A 23,400-nucleotide genomic window follows, 5' to 3' on the forward strand; every position below is an offset into this window, starting at 1 on the left:
ACAGTTTATGTGTGTCAGAATCCAAAAGGGGTTTTTTTTAGAAAGTATTGACGAGATATTTCACGGTTCTAATATAGGTTTTTTTCCCAGAAAATCATAGTAGCAGCAGTAGCTAATATCGGGAGCGCATCACCTGTTTTCCGTGCTGTGCCGAGGGGTCTATGCCCCAATCTCATCTGATTGCTCTGTGTATGTGTAACGCTAGGGCTGCGATTAGTCCTATTTTAAGGAGGAGGAGGAGGCAGACACAGAAGTGATGTAACATGCCCAAAGTTACAGAGCCAGTAAGTGTCAGAGCCAGTATTTGAACCCAGGTCCCCCATCTGACCACTGCTCTACACTGCCCCTCCTGGTCATTAAGCAAAATAGAAAAATGATGAGTAAGGAACCTTGGTTGGCATTGAATACTTGGTACCTGTAGAAAGTTCTCTGTAAAAAAAATTTATACATATATATGAAAGCTTAAGTAAACAGGCTTTTTGCTTTTTGGTTCTAAGATGGGTTCAGGGATTTTTTTTTAAAAGTAGGAGGGGAACAATTGGGGGAAGAAACAGAGAAGACCAAAGAATAAAGAAAGGCAGGGAGAGGGGAAAGGCGGAGAGGGGAAAGCGGGATCCTTGGGTGCCAGAGGCCTGGCACTTGGGCAAAGTGGACAGGGGCTGGGGAGGGTGAGGCCAGGGGATGGGCACTTGGTGTGCAAGACCTGAGGAGACAGAGGAGGTGGGATCTGGCCCACTCCCTGGTTGCTGGCTGGCCCCCACTTCCTGTGGTGCCTGACAGGCCCTCCAGGGCAGAGCCGAGCTGCTGCAGGGCCCACATCTGGGAGGGAGACAGCGTGCATGGCCTTTCAGCAAGCACAGGGCTGCCGTAAGTGGAACGGCCAGCGCCTGGGAGTGTCTGTGCACATCCTGATCAGGCCTCCGATCCGCGGCCCCACAGCGAAGTGGGGCTAGTCAAAGCAGGGAGAGAAGGTTTTGGGACAGAAGGAGGGACGGTGGGTCTGGGAAGCCTCCGATGCTCTGCTATCACTAAATGTTTAAAAAGTACAGTCATATCCACTTCTGTACAATAGTTTAATTTCTTCCACCTGGTCCTGGGTCCTGTTTGCAGCCACAGAAAAGGGCAGGCATATGACGAACTGTGGGTTTAGGGACAGGCTACTTAAAGACCTCCTTGGGCCTGCTGAGTGATGAATGCAGTTATGAGACACTGGCTTTTCTCTCTTTCTAGAAAAGGTGGGGTACAAAGTTTTATAGATTGGCAGAGACTGTTTTGCCTATGAGAGACACTGCTGAAAAAAACAGAAACGACTGTCAAGAAAATCAACTTCTGGAATTATTTTATTTCCGCCTGCTCATCCAGAATCTCTTAAAAACTGTGGAGATGATTAGCGTATTTCTGTATCTGATGAACTGGAGTGAGGAATAAATTTCCTCTGAATGACAAACACAGAAGAAAGAAAATCAGCTGCCATTTCAATTGGTGGTAATATTCCATGAGGGCTCAATAATTGAGGTCAAATTAGATTGTTCAAGAAACCCAGATGCTCAAAGGAAGATATTTCAAGGCATTTAAAATTAGCCCCAGAATATGGCAAAATGCTCACAATATACTGTTAAATAAAAAAGCAGAGGGCAAAATGCTATGATTCCACTTTTAGAAACAGGTACACACATCTAGCACATACACAGACAAGTGTCTGCGTTATCCAGAGTCTTTATAAAATGCACTTTGCTAATGTCAGTAACAAAAAAACAAGGCAGTGGTATTGATGGAACGTTTTGAACATTACAACTTTACGGGCCCTTGAACAGAGGAACTGGTTAATGCCAGCCACTCTACTTGCAGAAATATACATTGACATCAGCCTAATCAATACTGTGTTTTATTGGGATATTCTGCATGTGTGTGTTGTATATGCATGTTTTCACACTCAGGAGAAAATTCAGAAGAATACACAGAGGAATATGGCTTGTTTAAAATTCTACGTTGTGGGAATATTTAAAATGTTGCTTTTCTGTATTTTCTTAAGATAATAATTATCTTTTACTTCTAAAATGAAAGGAAAGAAAGAAAAAGAGAGATGCTAGCAAGGCCGGCACTGGCGCAGGGGGTGGGGGAGTGCTGAGCCCAACAAATGCACACACCTCACCTTGAGGGCCCGCAGCAGGCTCATCTGACTCAGCACCCCCCAGTTCCCCTCTAGTTACTGCTTGGTCTCCTGGGGAGGCCTGCCTATGGGGAGAGGATATGCTGATGATACAAGATCCTATTGACAATTTTATTTTTCTTTCCAGTGTAAAGTATAACATAACTGGCCTTTTGGCCTTATATCTATGTACACTTAAACAAATGCACAGCTGATAAATAAGATACCTTCAGAAACATGGCTCTCTCTTCGGGCGTGAAGTCGGAGGCTAGAATATCCCAGAGCCAGATGATGACCCTGTGACTTCCATGAAAGCCGCCATAGTATACCGTGTGCTTCCTGAAAACAATCCAGACAATGGCTCAGCAACATTCTCTGACCGGCACTCACAGACACAGGCGGGCACTGTAATTGAGCACAACGAACCCTGGCAGGGCTGGGTAACACCACTAACTTTTCTTTCAAGCCAGAAGTTCCCACTTTAATGACTCCATCTCTCTGGAAGCTAAATGGTCGGCGGTCCGAGAGCTGGCCCTGCTGTTCCCAAACAGAAGCCAACAAGAGATCCCGCAACACATGCCCTAGATCTTTGGAGAGCCCAGTGTCCTCAAGGACTACTTCCACTTCTATCTCTAGACAGGTGAGTGGCTAAGCTTTTATTCAAAAGCAACTCACCTGGTGGTCAGGGGAGTATATTTGGAGATGGGCTTCTCAAACCACTGTCCAAAAGGAACCCAGTAAGGGGAGCAGCTTGCTTTCTAGGAGGCCCAGAAATTTCACCCATCCACCCTCAGCTGCCCCTTACTTTAAATCTTCCAGATCAATCTCTGCATTGTCACCGGAGATGAGGCGCTGCAGCTCAGGGGTTGAGAACATTCGGATCCACTCGGGTTTGATAATGGAACGGAATCCACTAATGAGGGCAGCTGTCTGTTTTTTTATTTGAGTGTGCATTCGAAAATGCGCCATCAGATGGATGTAGCTAATTCTGTCACCAACAAGAAAGAGAGAACAATGAAAATTAACAGGACAGAGCAGGCTGCTAGCAATGAATGGGCTGAAAGGTGATTCTAGTCATTTTACAAAAAACATAAATAGTACCATCATTTCACAAAAACAAAGACGCCAACCACGATGATGCTATGTTCCCCTGAGCTGCACACTGGGTGCCAGTCATGCATCAGACATATTCAAGGCCCTGACCTTATTCACTCCTCCCCAAAACCTCATGAGCCAGGCTCCAGGATAACCCCCAACTGTGTCAAGACTCAGAGTGACACATTCTCCAGATAAGAGAGGGCCCTTCCGCAGCAAATTTGCAGAGACAGAAAGTAAATTAAAGGGTACCTGGGGATGGGAGGAGGGGGGAAGGGAGAGTGGATGTTTGAGGGAAGAAAACCCCATAAACATATTAAAGTTTGATAATGTGTTTTAAGAAAAAGAGAGAGTGAGAGAGCCCTTAATATCAAGGATGCTTTTTGGACTTTTACGTTTATTTACTCTCATCCTTCAGGACATAAGACAATTAAGATATAATTCAGTCTTCCAGTCAGCTTTTAAGTAGAGAAAAATCATTTCATGCTGGAACTTCAACCAAAACTTTGCTAATGTGGACCAACAGCCTACAGCCATGAAAGGCAAGACCTGCAGAATGGTTTAAACAAATGCAGTAGGGTTACGTTTAGGCTCAACTGGGAAGTCAGAGCAACTGACAGCAATGGTTGCGAGCAGAGGGTCTTCTGGGCCTGCTTGTATGAACAGGATGACTCATTTACAACTGGATAAGATAATACAATTCTTTTGACCAGGTTAAATACATTCTAAAAGTTTTGCCAGCATCGCTGATTTCTTAGCAAGCCATTTATTCAGAGACTAAAGAACTTGAGCCTGGCCCAGGTACAATTCTCACAAATTCCAAATTAGTACAATCCAAATAAATCTGTTATATTACATAACGCTAAGATTTAAATTACTCATCTTGAAAGTACCTCTGTTTACTTTTATTATCCAGCAGCAAACCTGTAGTACATGAACACATATACATGTTAATTCTTCCTATTATTGCCATTCCTTTCTTCCTTGTACTCTTTGAAGCAGGTTACAAGCACTGTTCCATTTTAGCAAAGGAGGGAGAGAGTGAGTCCAGGAGACTTTCCCCATCAACACCCACTAAGTACAAGATCAAATATCCCCCCAAGGAAGGGAAAACTGGCTTTTCCAGGCTGGTAGTCTGCAGAACTGAATACCCTCGTCCATAAAAAGTTTTATGTTAAGAACATACAAGAGTTGAAGGCAGTGTGCGAAACGAGTTTCCACAGAGGAGGTTTCAGTACAGGGCAGCAATTACTCCATTAACAGAACCTGCACCGGCAGCACCTGCCGTCACCCCCATGCCATAACATCTGGCAGATGTAACCTGTCGGGGGTACCAGACTCTATGTGACATGTCACATGTCTGATGATGGTGACGCTCCCCATTCTCGTTTAGATTCCTCCTCTGAGTCAGACATCAAGGAAGGTGTTTTACACATGCTACCTCACATACGGGAACACATGGTGGTCCCCAGTTCACAGCTGGGAAACACACTTAGAAAGGTTACAGGTCACATGTCAGGCAGGACCAGGAGTCATTCTGTGCTGACACCAGAGCCTGGGGCCAATCTCCTCCCCCAGGCAGCTCCTCTCAACCTGAGGTCTTTGCCCCTTCTAAGTTTTCAAACTAGTGCCCTGCGGCCAAGGGGCAAAGCTGGCATCTTTCAATCATGATTAGAACTGGGTCTGTCGTCCTGATGATTTTCACAGTCTAACAAAAAAAACTCCCCAAGAATGCAGAGTGACCAGTTCTGAGAGGAACATGAGGCTCAGGAATACCAGACTGTTAACAGCCATATCTGATCCAGACGACTTACCAGGTGGGACTGAGTTCTCACTTGCCATTAAAGAGAGTGATGCTCGGACTAATAGTTCAAGTGCTCAGCGGAGCCTGGTGGCAAGACATGATGGATAGATTGATAAAAGACTACTACTATCGGTTCCCCATGCCAGGTTCTACTGTTTTAATTAGGCAAGAACCGGGGTAGCTGGAGACAGTTGCGCTGAGGGGTTTTACTTCTAGAGACTGAAAAAGTTGACAGTTATGATAGATTCCTAAAAGCCTGTTATCTGTGACAATAGCTGCCAGCCTCAGAATCTCCTCCAATCCCCATGTCTAAGGACCTCTGTCTGATGCATTTGAATTCATCAGTGTTCCTTTCCAAGAACAGTGTTTTATACAACTGCCACATGCTATCATTCCAAAATGATCTGCCCCTCCAAGGTGTCTTTCCGCCTCTGTGCCTTTTGCGTTCAGGGTGGCGTGCTTGAATGGCTCAGCATCCATCTGTCTGCATTTAAAGCTGTCATTAAATTCCTAAGAACACTGCGGCTGGGGTGCCTCTGACCTTAGAAGTGCTGTGGCAAAAAATAAATTGTCAATTCTTATTTTGCAAATTGAATTTAATACAATTTCTGCCTATGAACTATAGCCAGTAAATTCTATTATGATATTTATGGCCTCTTTCTACTTCAATCTATCTTAATAAATTCTCAACATAAGACCAAAGAGTCACGATGAAGTCTTTTCAAGTGGTGACCTTAAAAAAATTGAATTGCTGTACTCACTTATTTTCATTTGTAACGGGAATGGTCTTCCCTCCAGGAATCAGTTCATGGCAAACAAGCTGGGGGGAGAAGATGGGGAGTAATTACTGGAGAGAATTCTAAAGGGGAAATAAACCTTCCTGAAGATGAAAGAGCTGACACAAACATCCAAGATAATGATAAAATTAAAATAGTACGTTTGGGAATAATAATCATTTCTTACAAAAATCTAGGGCTTAAATATCAGCAAACAGACCCTGTATGCTCAATATTAAAGGTTTCTTCTCCTTGTTCAAATATTTGTATTAAGGCTTCAGGATGTCATGAAGGGGAATGTGTTGATGTTTAAGAGCACATTAGGATGGTTAAATAAATTTTAGTACATTCATGTACTGTAACAATGTGTACCTATTAAAAAAGGAATACAATGTATATTTATTGGAAAGGTTAAAAAAGTAGTCTATATAACAACATGCATTGTGTGGTATTATTTTTGCAAAAAAAAAACAAAAACAAAAAAAAATATGTCTTGGGGGAAAATCTGGAAAGACACAGACAATATGTTCACAGTGGTATCCTCCAGAAACTGGAATTACAGGTGGTTCTCATATTCCTCTTTATTCTCCTCTAGATGAATTTTTTGTTAGAGTTTGTATTATTCTATCACTAGTCAGGGAAAAAACAATTAAAATTTCCTTTTAAAAAGTATGTTAGGAGGAGAGCTCAAACTCTGATTAAAAAATTTAAAAGATTTATTTGAAAATTCTGTAAAATCAACTGTTTCCCTTACCTTCAAGAATACTTCTGTGGTCAAACAGCACATGAACAGGTTTGTGTGAAAAATCAGAGAAGACATAACTTTTAAGCTAATTATAAATTCTACTAATGTAAAGTAATATAACTCTCGAGACATAGGAAGTGAGAACTGTGAATGCAGCCCCACTAGAGTCAATATTGCGGGCACCCCAGAGGGTTTTAAAGCTGGAAGGGCCCTCAGGGGTCATCCAGTCCAGTATTTCCCAAAGGGGTTCCAGGGAACACCTCATGTGCGACATTATTCAGAGAATGATTCTGTGAGATATTCTTCCTTTCTTTAAAGGATGGGTTCTGGGGCCTAAAAGTTGGGGAAACTTTAGGTTAAAAACAGCTTAGGAAGGTTTTCTTCTCATGGGATGCTCAGAGCCCTTATGGTGCTAGCGAGCTCGGTGGCTCTTCAGGAGGACAGTGGGGCCCGCAGGGTTCCAACTGCACACACAGAGCATCTGGTTACACAAGTCCCATCAAGGATTCCTGTTTGGCAAATGGTATTTTATCAGATGAGGAAAATGTGGCATTTCTGCTGCCATGATTTCAAAGGTCCTTTCTTCCTGCTCTGCTATCCATGACGAATATGAACAAGGACACGATTCTATCAGAGGTACTTCTCGGGTGGCTTCTTCCCCCTCTGAGTGATAATCCTCTGCTTGCCAACAGCCTAATCCTCACCATGGTAATGGGAAGCAATGTTACAAATGGGGAATTCCAGCTTCCATCAGGAATCAGCCTAAAATGCAATACAAGAAAAGCAGGGGCTCTATGGGGATGCTCCCCAAGGAGTGAGCAGGCAAAGGCCAGGTCAGCCGGGAAGGAAAGGGGGGCAAAGTAGAAAAAATGCATGGATAAGGGGAGGCAGGGAAAGGGAGACTAGACAGACACAGATCCTTGTTTTAGGATATTCTGGGGAAACACTGAGAGTAGGGCTGGTTCAGGAAGCCGGTGGAGGGAGGGGAAGGAGCACTCAGTCAGAGGCCAACTTACCTGACCCATCACATCTTCATCATACGACAGCGTCAGGCCCAGGTCAGTGATGTCCCCATCATAGCGCTAATGCAACAAAGAAGGGGGAAATGTTGGGGCTGAAGGGTGCTACCTCCCTGAAGAATTTCTCTTCCCTAGTAAGAGGTATGCCTTTGGCTCCTTGCCATATAGCTTGAAGCAAAGGAAAAGGCCACCGTCACCTTGAGGAAGGGGCCTATAAATACTGAGTCCCGAGGGGGAATGCACAGAAAGGGACTTGGGCCTCAGCAGTTACAGAGATGGCCCCTTATACAGCAAGATAGGAGGAGCAGGGCACCTCGTTTCACCATGTGATGACAGGGTGAAGCTGACCCTGTGTGCTTCATGTAGCTTCCACCTAGCCAGCCCACCACTCCACACTGACCTTAATGGAAGTGAGGTTTTTGTAGAACTCGGAATCCAGGGAAGGAAGTTCATCCACAGAGCTATAGAAGACACTGTGGTGGTGCCCAAGCAGTTGGCTCAGGAAGAAGGATGCGAAGGGCACGTCCACCACAATTCCCTATGAGAGGAGAGAGAAGCTTGCGACTCTGCTGTCCAGGTCCACCTTGGTGGAATTCTCTGCTCAGGGGCAGCTCAGGCTGCAGAGGTGGCCACTGGCACCTCTAGGCCTTTCTAAATTTTTAATCTTGAGATCAGTACTGCCCATCACTTAATAACATCACTGAGTGCCTCCTGGGACATCAGAGCAGAGTGGCTAAGGGCGCACGCTTGGGAGCAACCCGGCTCAGGGGTCAAATCCCAGCTGCCCTGCTCCTGCCTGGCTGTGTGACGCCATGTAGGTCCTTACAAGGACTATGTGAAGCCATGAAAGCAAAGCCCAAGTACAGCCCTTACCCCTGCTAGGCACCAGTGGGTAATGTGTGCTATGCCAAGAGCAAGAGCAGGGTGTTGGAGGAGCACCCAATGCATGGTGGGAAAGCTTCCCGGAGGAAGAGATACCTGAGCTAGACTTAACAGAACATTATGCTTTGAAGGCCAGAGGCATGCTTCAGGGATGGACTGTAGATCTGTCTGACCACAGCACAGTGTGAGGGAGAGGAAGTGAATGATGAGGCCAGAGAGGCAGGCAGGGCCAGATCAGGGAGGGCCACTACAGCCTGGGTTCTGTCTGAGGGCTCTACGCAAGGAAAGTTACAGATTTGTACTTTTTGTGGGGAACAAACTGGAGGGAGGAAGACAAGAGGCAGGGATACAACCTGGAAGCTATTGCACAGCAAGAAATGCCAACAGCCTGTACTTGGGCAGGGGCCACAGGTTTCGAGAGGAGTAGGTGGATTTAGAAGACAGACTCCATCAGACTTGATGATGGTCACTGAGGGCTCAGTGAGATGATGCACGCTACTTCTCACAGGGCCAGTATGTAGGACCCTCTCTCCTAAGTACTACTATTATTGGAAGCAGGAAAGGGGGGCAGACAGAGACGAGGCCTGGTAAATGGGGGAGGACATTCACAACAGACCAGAAGCCATGCTTTTCATCTGGTGCAGCCTCTTCTGGGTCTTGTGGCAGCTATCCATTTAAAGGAAAAACATGGCCCAGGCCGAGGGGGGTCGTAACCAAACTTTCTTTTTTTTAAATGGGGGTAGTGGAGGGAAAAAGAACAGATATTCACTGAGTGCCTATTATCTGAAAGATGCTCCTTTGCATAGGCTACTCATTTAATTTCCTGTGAGGTAGGAATTGTCTTCCTTTTGCAGGGAGCTGTGGAAGCAGAGGCACTGAAGGTGAGCCCAGGCCACTCAACTAGAACTAGGAGGGTATTTGGGCAGGCACTCAACAGGGCATCTACTTTCCTCATGACCAGGGAGGGAGGCCTGTGGGGAGAGGTTGTTTCCAAAATGAGAGCAGGATGAGCTTAGTCAGTAGTCAAAGTATGTTTGCCCCCAACATGGCTTCCCTCTCTCAACTCAGAAATGACAACCACTGCACCAGCTGCTGGCTCCTTCTGTCTGAGAAACATCACGGATTCTTGAGGGTTTGTGCTGGGTATGAGATGAGTGCTGCCCAGGTGGTTTACTTCTCAGTGCCAGGGCAAGGTATCGGCAGAGTCCAGGCCCAAGGAAGGTCCCCTGCTGGGTTCTGGAGCCAAGTGAGCCCAATGGGAAGGCCACAAAGGTCAGAGTCCTGAAGAGCCCTGTGCTGGTTTGTATATATTACAGGTTTTCCGGATACCAATAGCCTTTCTCCAGTGAAGGTACCCGATTGCTGACGCCTTACCTCGGAAGCTTTATGGCCTTCAGACTATAACTGTGTAACCAAATAAACCCCCTTTATGAAAGCCAATCCATTTCTGGTATTTTGCAAAATGGCAGCATTAGCAAACCGGAACAAGCTCTGCGGCAGCTTCACCTCCTCCCTGGGAAGCGGGACTTCAACTGTGGGAGGCTGAGGGCCACCTGAAGGTAGTTCTGCCCCTCTTGGCTAAGCTCCTAATGGGGAGGGAACATGGGCTGTGTGGGCCTCCCCCTAGACCAGGAAGCTGAAGCTCAGATACCCTTCCTGCCCATCACAACAGTGAGGACGACAGCAGGCATCGTAGGACACGGCTGACATGTGTCACCTCATTTGCCATCTACAACAACTTGATAAATTCTATCAGCCCCACTTTCCTGATGATGGGACAGAGGCTCAAAGATGTCAAGTGGCTTGTACACACATGGCTGCATGGCTGGCAGGGGAAGAGCTAGTCTTGACCAGCTCTATGGGTGACATCCAACAGGCTTATTCTAGTCTGTAGGCAACTCCCTGGCACCTCAAGACTCACATTGAGGTACTCACTCAAATAAATAATACAACTCCAAGACCCCATAAATGCTGCCTTCTACAACAAGGACCAAATTTCGAGGTAGAGCTCTGGCTCTCGCCCACCATTCCTCATGCCTTGGCCGGGGGAACTGGCTGAGGACTTAGGCCGGCCTGGGTCCCAATGTTGGTTCGACCACTGACCGAACCAGAGACCCCAGGCAAGCAACCTCTGCACTTCAGGTCTGTCACAGTCACAGGACTGTTGAGAGGATGAAATGAGGTAACATGTGCAGCACCCAGCATTCGTGACCAACAAATCTTACTTCCTGTCCCTCTTTCCTTTATCCTAATGATCAGACTGGGCCTGATCATGTAAATGTACTTTCAACATTTAATTTTCCATTTCAGTTCAGTGCTCCTTAATGTGCCTACCTCATACACAGCTTTCCCCAGCATCTTCCCCACAAACTCGAAGAGCTGCAGGTAATTCTCATGAATGTAGGACGTGGGTGAAGGGTAGAGTCTTTCATCCCCACTGGTTGTCTGCAAGGCAAAAGGAGGAGAGATGAGAGGTTCACTGCCTTGTCACGAACAAGCCCAGCTCCTTCACTTCTCATTTGTCAGCTCAAATTTGGTTGCTGTCAACCCCTCTCTTGCTCCCCTTAAACACCTTGAACAGGTTGAGTGCCGGGTCGAACACCCTCTTGATGATCTCTTCCAAGAATTCCTTGAAAACACCATCTTGATCAATCCCTGCCTCGTCCACTCCGAGGTCATTGACAAACTTCACACGGATCACACCCTTCATGGCATGCTGGGAGAGCTGCCGGAGCTGCTCGTAGCCATCCTGCCAAGAGCAGAATTACAACCCATTAGGAACACAAGGCCTTCTGCATAATTCACAACTTCTCTTCTCAAGGCTCCTTCTTCCTGGCATGAACCTTTCCCAGTATAATTACCCAATGTGCAAGTCAGGGCATGTGGGCACGGGAGGAAGAGCAGTTCTCTCCTTTGAATTAGAGCCTATCGAAAGGAAAGGTTCATTTGCAGATGGGACACTACAGCTCTAGAGCAAGGTGATACTTGCCCGCAAGAGGATGCAAGGCAGTGAGAAGGAGAAATCAGACAAGATGAGTGAATTCAGTCAAGCTCTCGGCCATGAGACAAAGGATGGAAGAAACTGAGAAAAGATCTCTTGCTCTCTCTTTCAAAAGAGTATCTTTCAGCTCATGGTAAAAACAAAGCAAAACAAATTGTAAAATGAAAAATAAAAGTAACCCCCAACCCTCAACCTCTGGTGCCTTCCCCAATTCATGAAGCACCATGTGAGTCAAGCTGAGGAATTTGGATTTTATCCTGAGGGCAATGGGGAGCCACAGAGGGGATAAGCAGGGGAGTGACATGGCTGGCTTTGTCTTAGAAAGACCTTCCTGTCTGCAGCAGGACAGATGAATGGCAGGGGGCAAGGCAGGAGGCAGGAAGGCCAGGGCACAGGAGGAAAAGCTTCTACTGCCCTGGCTCGTTTTGGCTCTCTCAAAACACGCTGCCATTCAGCACATTCTCCTTATCCAGAACTCAACATGTGTGGCTCCCTGGACAGAACTTGTTAGTTCTCCTATCAAACCATCTTGCTTATTTCTCTGATTCTAATCTGCTGAGGTCTTCCTGGCCCCCGATTCTGTCACCACATGTATTATTGGCATCTGGGGTGCTGATATGCAAGCTGCTTAGGTTTTCATTTCAGAGCAGTGATAAGGAAAACCAGAGTTGAACAGGATGAGGCCTAAGGAAGAGCCTTTGGCCCAACAGGGGGGCCCCATCTCCAGGGTGAAATGGCTTTCTTCAATTACTGTCACATAACCAGTTATAAACCAACCTCGACATCCCATTGCCACCCCACATTTCTCCATCTCAGTCACGCCTGCTGCACCGTCAGATGTTTTGCTGACACTAGACAGATTATGTCCAGAGCAGCCACCTGTCTGCCAGTCTGGTCACCTTGTCACAAAGCCAATGAGGTCGGTTCTGCAGCACCTATTTTGGGGAACCCATGCTGCCTTCCTGCTGCTCACATTTCCCTCGTGCTCACCTAGTGATCCCAAGACCATCCTACGGTGGCTCAGAATCTTATCCAGGGGTTACGCTCCAAAGGTAAGCTAAACCAAAAGAAGGAACTAAAGGGAAGTGGTCATGCAGCAGTTGCAGCATTTACACTACTCTGCCTAAATTTAAGATCACTATCACCACACTGAGTGGAGGACGGGTAGAGAATTCTAACATGTCCAGGCTTGCCTGCAGGTTTTATTCCATTCTGCTTTGAGACGATACCTCCCTAAGCCTCACACACGTTCATGCTTGTGGTTACCCAGATTAAATGTAGCACACAGCCTAGCATGTGGGGTGCTCAAGGACTGTTTGTTGGATTTGGACCTCAATCTTGACTGAGGAGTCCCACATATCCTCTTTAAAAAGGCGTGGAGAGCCATTTGGCCATCTGCTGCCTCTGATACAGTTCCTGCTGCACCCACTGTCCTCCGGGAACTGTTGTTATGTGAGGATTACATGCCTCTAAGGAAGGTAAGAGTGAGTATGGCATTCCTCTTCTGTGTTGCATTTCAAAGTGCAGGCTTTAAGAACACTGGCCTGGGAACTAGAAGACCTGGTTCCCAGGCCCAGCCTTGTCACAGACATCAGAGTGACTATGACTGAGAATCTAAACTTCTCTGGCCTCTATTTGCCTCTGACAGACAGAAAACAGGGTTGGACTAGAGCATCTCTAAGGTCCTTCCAGGTCTGAAATGCTAGAATTTCAGTCCGAATTCACCCTCTGCCTGCGAGGGAGGCCTTCCTGCAGGACCTGGAAGTCGCAGGTCTGGCCTTCAAAACAAAGCTTAAAAAGGGAAACAGAGGATAAATGCCCAGGATGTCAAATGGGTCTAACATCAGTTTTTTGATGCCCCCTTGTGTCCAAATCAAGCAAAAGCCATTGGGCCTTCAGTGATCAATATGACAAGAATGCTATACAGAAAGTAAACAGGAAAGGGAACTGCCTAAAACCTAAGACAGGCACCCGTCCTCTGACAGCCCTGAAGAGGTTCCCAGCTTAACCAGCCTGTCAAGCGAAGCAGTGAAACTTGAGGAGGGAGTCAGGAGATTCCACCACTCTCAGCAGACACCAGCCTCCCATACCCAGCCTCTTCCAGTGGGTGCTGGCCACATCTGAGCGTGTCGTGTCTGATGGGTGATGGGACTGGGAGGGTGGGGGGAGCAAGGACTCTGAGAGACAGGGAGGGACATGTGGGTCCGATGAGGAAAGTGCTGGAGAAGGGACATCCTACAATTTAACTGGGCTTTTCCTTCTTTGAGTCAAAGCTGAGGTTGTAAACTGGTGGCCCACAGGTTGCATTTGGTGGGAAGACAGGTATTATCTGATCTTCCAGGTATTTTCCAAAATTTACTTAGTTCACAGCATAAAAGATCTGGGGATTTCACACAAACCCCTGAATGTTGGCCTTCTCTTAAAAAATTGGAGCATTATGGAGCCCAAATCTCCACATGGCAATAACTGGGTGGAGCTGAGTGAGGCAGCCTCTTAGGGGAGGCACATGCTTTCCAGCTGCCCACCTCTTCAGCTCCCTGCTGTCAAGGCTGGGCATCAGTGCCAATTTATCAACTCACTTGTGGGGTTGTTTTTCTTAAACAGAGTTAACGCAGACCAAGAGGCAAACAAAATGTGCCTGTGCTGAAGCACACTCAGCCAGCTTCATTCATTCACATGACCCGCAGGGCCTCTGTGGGCATTTACATTTCTTAGCCCTACTTTTAAGAATGCTGAAAACATCAAATGCATAACACAAGAGCTTGGTGCCAATCACAAGTGGTCAGGGTAACCCAAACAAGCTCTTGCAAGGATCAGCACAAACATGGTGTGATACACCGAAGGAGGAAAGGAAGACTGTGAGGGGGAGGCAGGGATGCTGTCTGATGCTATGTGTCGGGGAACTCGGTGGCTGTCCAGTGCTGCACAACATGCTAATGAGGAACTGTGGTCGGAGTGTGATAGAAGGCCTACAGAGAAAGCACAGGCAAATAAATCAAGCCGTGCCTCTCCTGGGAATGGGGACTTAGGGCTGTCACCGGCCCCACCACTGGCAGGACCAGCACATCTGGGCACTGTACAGCCCTGGAAGAGGGTGGGGCACGCACCCCAGAGACACTGTAGGTTGGCAAGTTTAATACAACAATGTTCCAGCAGACTACAGTCAGATGTGCTAACAAAATCAATATAGTATGGTAATTTTCTGACACATGGAGGTAAAGTTTTTCGAGAACAAGGACTGATTTCTAATTTACATTTAAGTTGCCATGTAATGGTAACCCTGGCCATTGGGTTTGGCTAAGGTGGGCCACTTCATTTGTATCACATAAGTTTATGTCTACAAGGAACTTCTAGTTCTGCAAATGACACATCCTGTGATGTTTCCTTGTATGGCTCAGTAAACTGAATACACTCCAGCCTACCCATTCACAGTTGGGAACCTGAGCAAAGTGCCTGCCCAGGACAAATGGAATTTGCACCGACAGGAGAACGTCAGTGCATATGTTGTACTTGGTAGTTCCTTCTTCATTCCAGAGAGGCACAAAAAGTTTGATGCTCTAGCCGAGGGCCTCATGAATTAAAGGAACAGAAATACTACACCGTCGACCTCTGAGGTCCACTGAGGACATGCTTAATCAAGCTATTCAGTACAGTCAACAGGACAAAGGACCCCTATCCTGCTCCCACAGTCTTGATTTCACTGTCATTAGATAAAGAAATGTCAAGAACAGTTAAGAGGCAATAGATCATCCACTAAAAATCCTACATTTTACAGAATGTATTTCTTTGTAATAAGCCTCATAAGCTGCTCCACTCACCTCCAACATCCGGGACCGTCGGATGGTAATGTGAGTGACGTGAGGGGAGGCGGAGCTGGTTTCCACAAGCCCCAATTTCTCCTTCTCCTTGGTAACCATGTTTCGGAACAGGAGAACTCTCTGAAATGAGCAAAGGCAGGACCAGACACAGGGTCAATAACAGATGAGTCTCTAAAAAACACTCTACAAAATTATCAAAATTAAAAGCATGTGAGATTGAACCAGAATGGGATGCTTCAATATGTGTTTCTGGTTAGAAGTGTCTTGTAAGAATGGTAAACACACCCAGAAATATTTCTGGGAATGAGAAATACAGTTGAATATATGTCAAGGAAAAAACCTTCTAGAAAGAGTGGGTCTGGCTGCAGCTTGAGTCCAGCTAGGAACAGTCCAGCAGAAAAGTCATTTTCCTCATTCAGTCAATAATCTGCTGTAAAAATCTGGCAGCAGAACAAGTTACAGAGGCTGCTTTAGATAGATGTGCCTGCTTTTAAAGGAAATCAATATTATGAATTTAAAAAACAGAAACATTTCAAAGACCTTTTTTTCCACTGTCATAAATTTTTTTAAATGAATCTAGAGTATAAAGTTTCTTAACCTTTTGTCTGTTTCCCCTGTGCCCTCAATCACACCGTGGTGCCACCAGCAATATTTCTCAACTGTAGTGTGAAAAGAGCCCTCTCTCCTCATTCTCAAGATGCTGATATGCTTCTTTGGGAGGGCATGCCCTGTGGCCCCATGCTGGATTTGAGAATCACTGTCGTAACAGCATTCAAATAATATTAGCTGAATAAATAAATGAATCCAACTACTGTTTTTTTTTTTTTTTATGGGAACCTCCTGAAAAGTCAACAACTTTATTAAATACAAATAATAACAGCATTAACATTAATAACAGTAACTGAGGGTTAATAATAAATGTGGGAAGAGGTATAACGCATTTGCATCTAATCCTTCCATCAATTCTATGAAGTAAATACCGTTGTAACAGAAAGCTGCCTCCTGAGAAGGTGGTGGATGCTCTCCAAGGCGGTGGAGGGGTACTGTTCAGCACAGGGCCAAAGTGCTCGATTTAACTGTGTCAAAGACCTCGGGGTTCCCAGGCCTCGTGGCAGGGCGAGAGTGGACTGAGGACACAGTGAGGGAGGCAGGTGAGGAGGCTGGGCAGCACACCTCTCCCTCCACGCCGGGGAGCTGGAGGACTTTCAGGAGCAGGGGTGTCTACTAGTGGGTTTAGGTTGTGTGGGGCCATGGGGCCTACGTCAGGACTGCTTCCTGTGACCCCTAAATCTCTGGCATGATTATGTGAACAAGGGTAAAATTTTGTATCAAATGAGGCAGACGACCAGTTTTATGTTTAGGTCACTCTTTTATGGGGCAGAGACAGGGCACAGACACGGAACTGCAGAGGCAGTGGCGAGCCTGAGAACACTGGCTTCCTGGGGGGTGCAGAAAGCCTTCTCCCACGGGGTACGGGAGAAGGTTGGAGGTGACCTAATCCAGCTCTCAGTGATGGCAGCAGACACCTGGGTAATGATCAGTATTGCCAGCTGGCAGATGAGGAAACTGGCTTGCCCAAGGTCACACAGCTGGTGGGCAGGGAACCGGATTCAAGCCCTGAGTCTCTGAACGCTACACATTACACGATTCCTGCCTGCCTCACACCACTCCAGGCCTTCCAGACAGAAACAAAAGCAGAAGCCTCAAGTCACAGCCAGGAGGTTACACACAGAGATGGGTAAAGTGTTGTAAAAGAGGGTGGAGAGCAAAGTGCTGGATTTATGAACCAGGCAGCACTGAGGCTTTAAAAAATATTAAAGGAAACAATACAGGCTTTATGAGTTACCCACCAGAGAGCGATTAAGAACAAGGGAGAGGGTCAGTGCTCAGGGCAGATGGCCTAAGGTTCCCAGGAGAGAGTGACAGGGCTACGGAGACCCTATCACGCTCTTTTGCTCTGCAGCAAGGACATTTCAGTGGGAGAGGGTGGCACACACGGCCTGAGGAGGGAAGGGGGACCTCAAATGGGAGGAGGCAACAGGAGATTCTGAACCACCTGAACATCCTAAGCCTCCCCAGGGTGCAGGATGGGGCCAGGAGATGAGGAAGGGCTCTATTTTCCCAAGGAAGGAAATGGGAGCTTTTATGAGTCCAGGACAAACAGCATTATGGCAATCTTCAGCAAAATTCCCCAAAGGAAAAAAATGGTAAAGATTAGAGTCTAACCTGGACTCAAGTCATTCCAACTAGTCTCAAAGGTTCCCATACTTTCTTGGTTCACAGCAGCCCTGGTAGCTCAGTAATTTTTTTCATGGCATCCCAGGTCAAAGGAAATACCTAATCATTTCACTTACTACATAGTTAGATCTTACCAACTGACTAAGTATTTATGTAGCTTCATTTAAAAAATAATACACATAAGTTGAAATAAAAAAAGGCATTTTAATTTTATTCCTAAATAATCATGAGTGTGTACTAATGGATGCTTGCGTGTGGGTTTCATACAACTTCTCAAACCCTGGGATCAGAGTGGACACCACCATCATTTCCTGATTTTCAAACAGTAATTGATTTTTATCACAGCAATCTCCAAAATTTGGCTTTGCAAATATACAACACTGAAAAGAGTCTGATGTTGAAACTGCACACTACCTCGAGCTAGAAGATCACATGGTGTGGATAGATTTCACTGTGCTCCCCTGAGGCACCCTTGGGGCCACAGAACACCGTCTGTGAATGGCACATATACAGGAGAGAGAGTCTAGAGTCTACATTACACAAATGTGATGGTTACAGCTCCTAGAAAGGCTGATGTCACAGACACACAGGTATAGCTGAGGGGAGTTCCAGGCCACACAGAGAGTCACTCAAGGTGCTGGGTTTCACATGAAACACCAGCATGCCAGTATGGGCTCAGGAGATGAAGGGCTGGAGGCAACTCTCAACAAGGATGCTAGATCCTGCAACTGGAAAACGGAGACTCAGAAGGTCAAAGAGAACTGTCTGCAAATCTCAGAAGGTTTATTCCATAGATTACAGATTCCACCTTTGGGGGTTGTTGAAGGAGCAAAGGGTAGAAGTTATAAGAAAGTAGATCAGCTTCAGATGAGGAAGAATGTTCCGTCATTTAGAAGGGTAAGGAAATAGAACAGCCTGCCTTGCAAAGCTGTGAGTTTTCTCTGAGGCAAGGTCAGGGGTACTGCTGAAGGAGAGCCCTCAATGAAAGCCTGTTTTGACTAAGTAATCACCATAAGACCCCTTCAATTCCATGAGGCTCTGCTGTCAAGAGCAGTAAGAATCCAAGCAGCCACATCCACTTGCACATTGCTGCTTGAAGGTAGAGAATAGCGACCATAAGTATCACAGTCAAGGTCAAGCAATATCAGGATTAAGTATCTCAGAAAAGTGAGACTGAATACAAACAGGTGATTTATGCTCTTTTATAAAAATATGTCCATTCTGTAAAGAAAAACAAGGGGGGTGGGGTAGGGAGAGGGCACATCTAGATTCTTCAGAGTCTTAGGAGCCTTTACTAACCTGTGTGCGGGGCTGTCGCACCAGCCAGCAGACACCTATGGAGTGCCCGCCACTTGCCAGGGCTGTGAAGAGTGTTGTCAGTTTCAGGATGCTCTTTTCACAGTATCTGCTCCCAAGTCTTTCCCATCGTTTGGGCCTGTGACCCCACACTCTCCTGGATTTCCCCCTTCCTCTGATTTCTCCTTTTCTCCCTGTGTTGGCCCTTTAAGGGGTGGCTCCCAAGGGGCTCTGGCCTTAACCCCCTTGTCTTCTCACTGCATCTGGCTCCCTGACCGCCTCATCCAAGCCCACAGCTGCAGTCAGGCGATTTGGGCATTGTCCGTGTGTGGATTCTACCTCCAGCCTGGTCCACTCTCCTGACACAGACCCACGTGTCCAAGGGCCTCTGGGAACCACTTACACCTCACATCCTACCTGCTCAACACTGAACTCAACACCATTTCTCAAAACTGCTCCAGCCTTTGGTCCTACCGCAGGGAAACACCTGCTGACCATGCAGGTACCCGAGCCAGAAACCTGGGTATCATCTAAATTTCTCCTTTTCTTCCCCCTCTGAATGTAATCATTCTTCAAGGCATGTAAGTGCTACCTCCTTATGAATCTCTTGACTTTATTATTTTCTTTCTACTCCTACGGCCCCACCCTAATCTAGGTGAGAGTACTATAATCTCTGCCTCCAGTCAATCCTTTCCACTAAGACTAGAAGGATCTTTCCAAAGTATAGCTCTGACCCTGCCTCCCAAGTTTAAAACCTTTCAATGGCTTCAGATGAAATCCAAGCTCCTACCCTTAGTTTATAAGGCCCTTCTTGCTCTGGCTCCTACTAACCTCCTTGGCTTCATTTCTTGACTTTCTCTTCTATATTCTCTTCAGCCAGACTGCACTTTTTTGGCTCCCTATTGCACACCACCCCCAGCCTCACTCCCAGGATCTTTAAACATGGTCTGCATTTGCCTATGGAGCCTCTTTCTGCATCCTCCCTACCCTCCGGCAAGGTCGGGTCCCCTTGCCTGGGCTCCACAGCATCTGTCCATCCTGCCCTCCCAGGACTGCCAGTCCACACTACCTTCTCTATCCCCACATCCCCAGCACTCAGCATAATACCCAGACAGAGCGTAAAATCCAAGCACCATTGCTGAACGAATGATCTTCTTTATTCACTTCAATTGCTTTAACAAAAAGGGAAAGCCAGGAAACATATAGTGGATTAGGAAGAAACACAAGGAAATAAGCTCTGAGTGCAACTCACGTTTTTGTGTGGAATGACATGAGGTATATACTGCAGGATCAACTGTGCCCGTTTTCTGTCTTTGTCAAGTTCTTGGAATAGCACACTGGGTTTGAGATCCCTGAAGAAAAACATAGGTTTGGGACAATTAAACAAGAAAATCATTCTCTGGTGCAGAGTTGGCAAACCATGGCCTGGAGGCCAAATGTGGCCTGCTGTCTGTTTTTGTAAATAAAGCTTTACTGAACATAGCCACACTCATTCATTTACCTATTGTATATGGCTGCTTTCACGTCACAATGGCAGAGTTGAGTAGTTGCCACAGGGACTAACTGCAAAGCCTAAAATATTTACTGTTTGGCCCTTTACAGAAAAAGTTTGCTGATCCCTGCTCCAGTGCTGCAGCTTCGAGTTACACGAGCATTGACATTGTCACAGATAAAAATGCTGGCGTGATCTTACGTTCAATTGTTGCAGGAGGATCCTCATCTTCTCCCCCCAAAAAGTCTAGCACAGTTTTTATCTGGGTAATTCTGATAAAAACTTGAGATTTAACTATCATACCCTGTTATTCAGCTCAGCTGAAAGAATTCTTCCTACCAGTTTGGATAAGAAACTTTTGCTAAATGTGAATAGGCTTTGTCAAATTAAATTCAAACTAATTACTCTGAATCATATTCAGTGTAGGCATCTCTTAACAGAAGCAACTGCTAAGTGATCTGTCTTGACAGGTGTTCATAAGACTAAGAGCTCTTTATCTAGATAAAGGACAGGATGGAGGAGAGGCAAATGATCCTCTCTGCCCTAGAACACAAGTGCTGAGTGCTTGGCCAGCTCTGCTGCTGGCAGTGTGATGGAGTGGATTCTGGTTTCCATAAAGCCCTTCCCCGACCCTGGTGCTCACTTGCGCAGCCAGTGGTCCTCGGGGGCGAAGCGCCGCCGGCAGTCCCGTTCATAGAGAACCATCAGCCACCCGTGGACAGAATGAAACAGCTCCAAGGTCTCACCATTGGCGTTCTCTGTAGGGAAACAAATGGGAGGGTCACACTCATGGCAGAGGAGACCAGAACTAGAGAGGAGTGGGAGAAAAGCCTTTCATCTCTGGACATTGAGTCCATGATCTCCCTCATCCTGAATTTTACATGGGGCCAAAGGAATTAAAAGACAACCTGAGAATGTTCTAAGTGTCTGAAGAACATGAGTATCTCCTAAGCGTCTCACAATCACTTGTGCCACCTCCCACCAGAATGTCATCCAAAGGATCTTTCTAATCTAAGGAGCTTTCAATTGAATGACTGGAAACACTTACGGAGGGGGACTCTAATTTGAAGTGTGAACTTGTATATGTTTTATCTTCGTGGAGGTTCAGAGCAAAATCAATTCTCAGTAATGATCCTTGACACATGCATGCAAATCCTGAAGCAAACCTGGGAGAGTAAGACTTCTCTGACTACACTACTATCTTAAGAGGTCACAGATAGAGAGTAAAAAAATACAGTTTCTAAGTATGTGAATAAATACACATTTCTAATTAGCTCTGAAAGACATCAAAGCTAAGAATCAGTTGACATTACACTCTGGAGTCTCCCTGCTAGTAGTATCGAACAAATGATGGCCAACTCCTTTACCTTACCTACGATTCCGTCCCAGATCATCTTAAACACAAAGGAGTTCAGAAAAGAGGAGATGGTGACCAGCTCTTCCAGTTTGAATGAAATTTGTTCTTCATAAACTTCAATGTCATCTAGAATCCTACATCAGACAGATAATGACTCAATTTTACAATGAGAAAAGCAAAGCAAAATGAGATCTGTACCAGCTACTAGACATAATAAACAAGGTTAAGAACTAGGCTCTACTTCTTATCTTTCAGAGATACTCTGAAATATACAGAAAAAATGATATGTCTATGATTTGCTTCAAAATAATCTGCAAGAGGGGAGTGGGAGGGGGTATATGGATGAAACCAAACTGGCCATGACTTAATCTTTGAAGCTGGGTAATGGGTATATGAAGGTTCATTATACTATTCTCTTTACTTTCTATTAATTTGAAATTGTCCACAGTAACGGGCAAAAAGTATAACTGAGAAAAAATTAAGCTCTACTCTGTATTTTTCTTATTCATAAGGATTTCATTATGATACTTTCTTAATTCAAGCCTAAATGCATGCCTTATTCAGGCCTGAAAAGCAAAGAATCTTGGACAACTCTCGATTGACAGTCTGTTGACTGAGGATAACTGTGGAATCTTATTCCACATTGAGGACAAACACTGCTGGCACCTAGAAGGCACTTGGTAAGTATCTGTGAGGGAATGAATAAATGTTTGAACAAATATATGAATAAACAAACCATTTAAGGCACAGCTCTAGACTGCTCCATCCACTTGAGAGCACGACTCACTCTCAGGTTGCCCTTTACCCAACGATTAAGGGGGTCTTCCCGTATCTACCAACGCCTGCTCTCCCCTCCACTGCTCACTGTGCCCCTTCCCCCAAGACTTGTATCTAATTTGCCACCTACATGTCCCTGATTCCCTCCTGCCAGTGTCTTCTAGCCTGAACATAACTGTCTAAGGTCCATTCTATCTTACAATTCTTTAGCAACCTTTTGGAAACATTTGCTTAAAAAATAAAAGGCACTGGACAGGACCAACATTTGTGAATTTCTCACTGTACTAAGTGCCTGGCATTCCTTCTCTCAAGGACTCCCCCATGAATCCACTAATGAGGCAACTGAGGCTCAGAGAAGTTAAGCAACGTGCCCAAGGTCAGCTTAAATCATAACAATAATAATACTAGCCAACACAGAGCTATTCTTCCTATGTGCTGGGGATGGTGCTAAGCACTTCATATGCAGTATCTCTTTTAATCCTTACCACATGTCTAAGGAGGTGCTATTGTTATTCCCATTTACACATGAGGCAACTGAAACTCACAGAGGTTGAGCCAGCTTAGTTAAGTAACTGAGCCAGGTTTTGTACCTTGGCTGTTTGACTCAAAAAATCTTCCAGTAACTTCCTAGCATTGTGAGTAACGGCAGAGCATGATTTGAACCCAGCTCCAGCCAACCGCAAAGTCCATATTCAGTGGTACTCATCCAGCTCTCCTGAAAGGGTGGCAACTAACAATGGCCGAACACCTACCATATGCCACCACTTAACGAATCTTTTCTCATCTAATTCTTATAATGACGCTGTCACACATGTCCAAATGTAAATAGTAATCACATCAGCAATTACTTATAGACTGACATTGTAATCACATCAGCAATTACTTATATACTGACATTGTAATTTGGCCTCTCTGAATTCTAGGGAAGGAATTCAGCCCCACGGCAGACAA

General features: G+C 45.8%; 1 protein-coding gene across 4 annotated transcripts in view; it reads right to left on the reverse strand.

The window, feature by feature from the left end:
* UBE3B (ubiquitin protein ligase E3B) overlaps nucleotides 1–23,400 on the reverse strand; it is a 101,999-nt gene that overhangs the window by 4,355 nt on the left and 74,244 nt on the right. For all 4 annotated transcript variants that reach the window (XR_005214051.1, XM_037817322.1, XM_037817321.1 and 1 more), the window contains 11 exons: nucleotides 21,688–21,806; nucleotides 20,959–21,073; nucleotides 20,076–20,175; nucleotides 15,290–15,409; nucleotides 11,043–11,219; nucleotides 10,805–10,915; nucleotides 7,989–8,126; nucleotides 7,586–7,651; nucleotides 5,810–5,868; nucleotides 2,955–3,137; nucleotides 2,377–2,488 (listed from right to left, as the gene is read on the reverse strand). Coding sequence is in view for 3 of the 4 variants with exons in the window: in XM_037817322.1 (XP_037673250.1) it covers nucleotides 2,377–2,488; nucleotides 2,955–3,137; nucleotides 5,810–5,868; nucleotides 7,586–7,651; nucleotides 7,989–8,126; nucleotides 10,805–10,915; nucleotides 11,043–11,219; nucleotides 15,290–15,409; nucleotides 20,076–20,175; nucleotides 20,959–21,073; nucleotides 21,688–21,806 (1,300 nt within the window). In the remaining variant the exon portion in view is untranslated. The remainder of the gene's footprint in view (nucleotides 1–2,376; nucleotides 2,489–2,954; nucleotides 3,138–5,809; nucleotides 5,869–7,585; nucleotides 7,652–7,988; nucleotides 8,127–10,804; nucleotides 10,916–11,042; nucleotides 11,220–15,289; nucleotides 15,410–20,075; nucleotides 20,176–20,958; nucleotides 21,074–21,687; nucleotides 21,807–23,400) is intronic.

This window comes from Choloepus didactylus, chromosome 23 (assembly GCF_015220235.1).
Source record: "Choloepus didactylus isolate mChoDid1 chromosome 23, mChoDid1.pri, whole genome shotgun sequence".
Classification (NCBI taxonomy): Eukaryota; Metazoa; Chordata; class Mammalia; order Pilosa; family Megalonychidae; genus Choloepus; species Choloepus didactylus.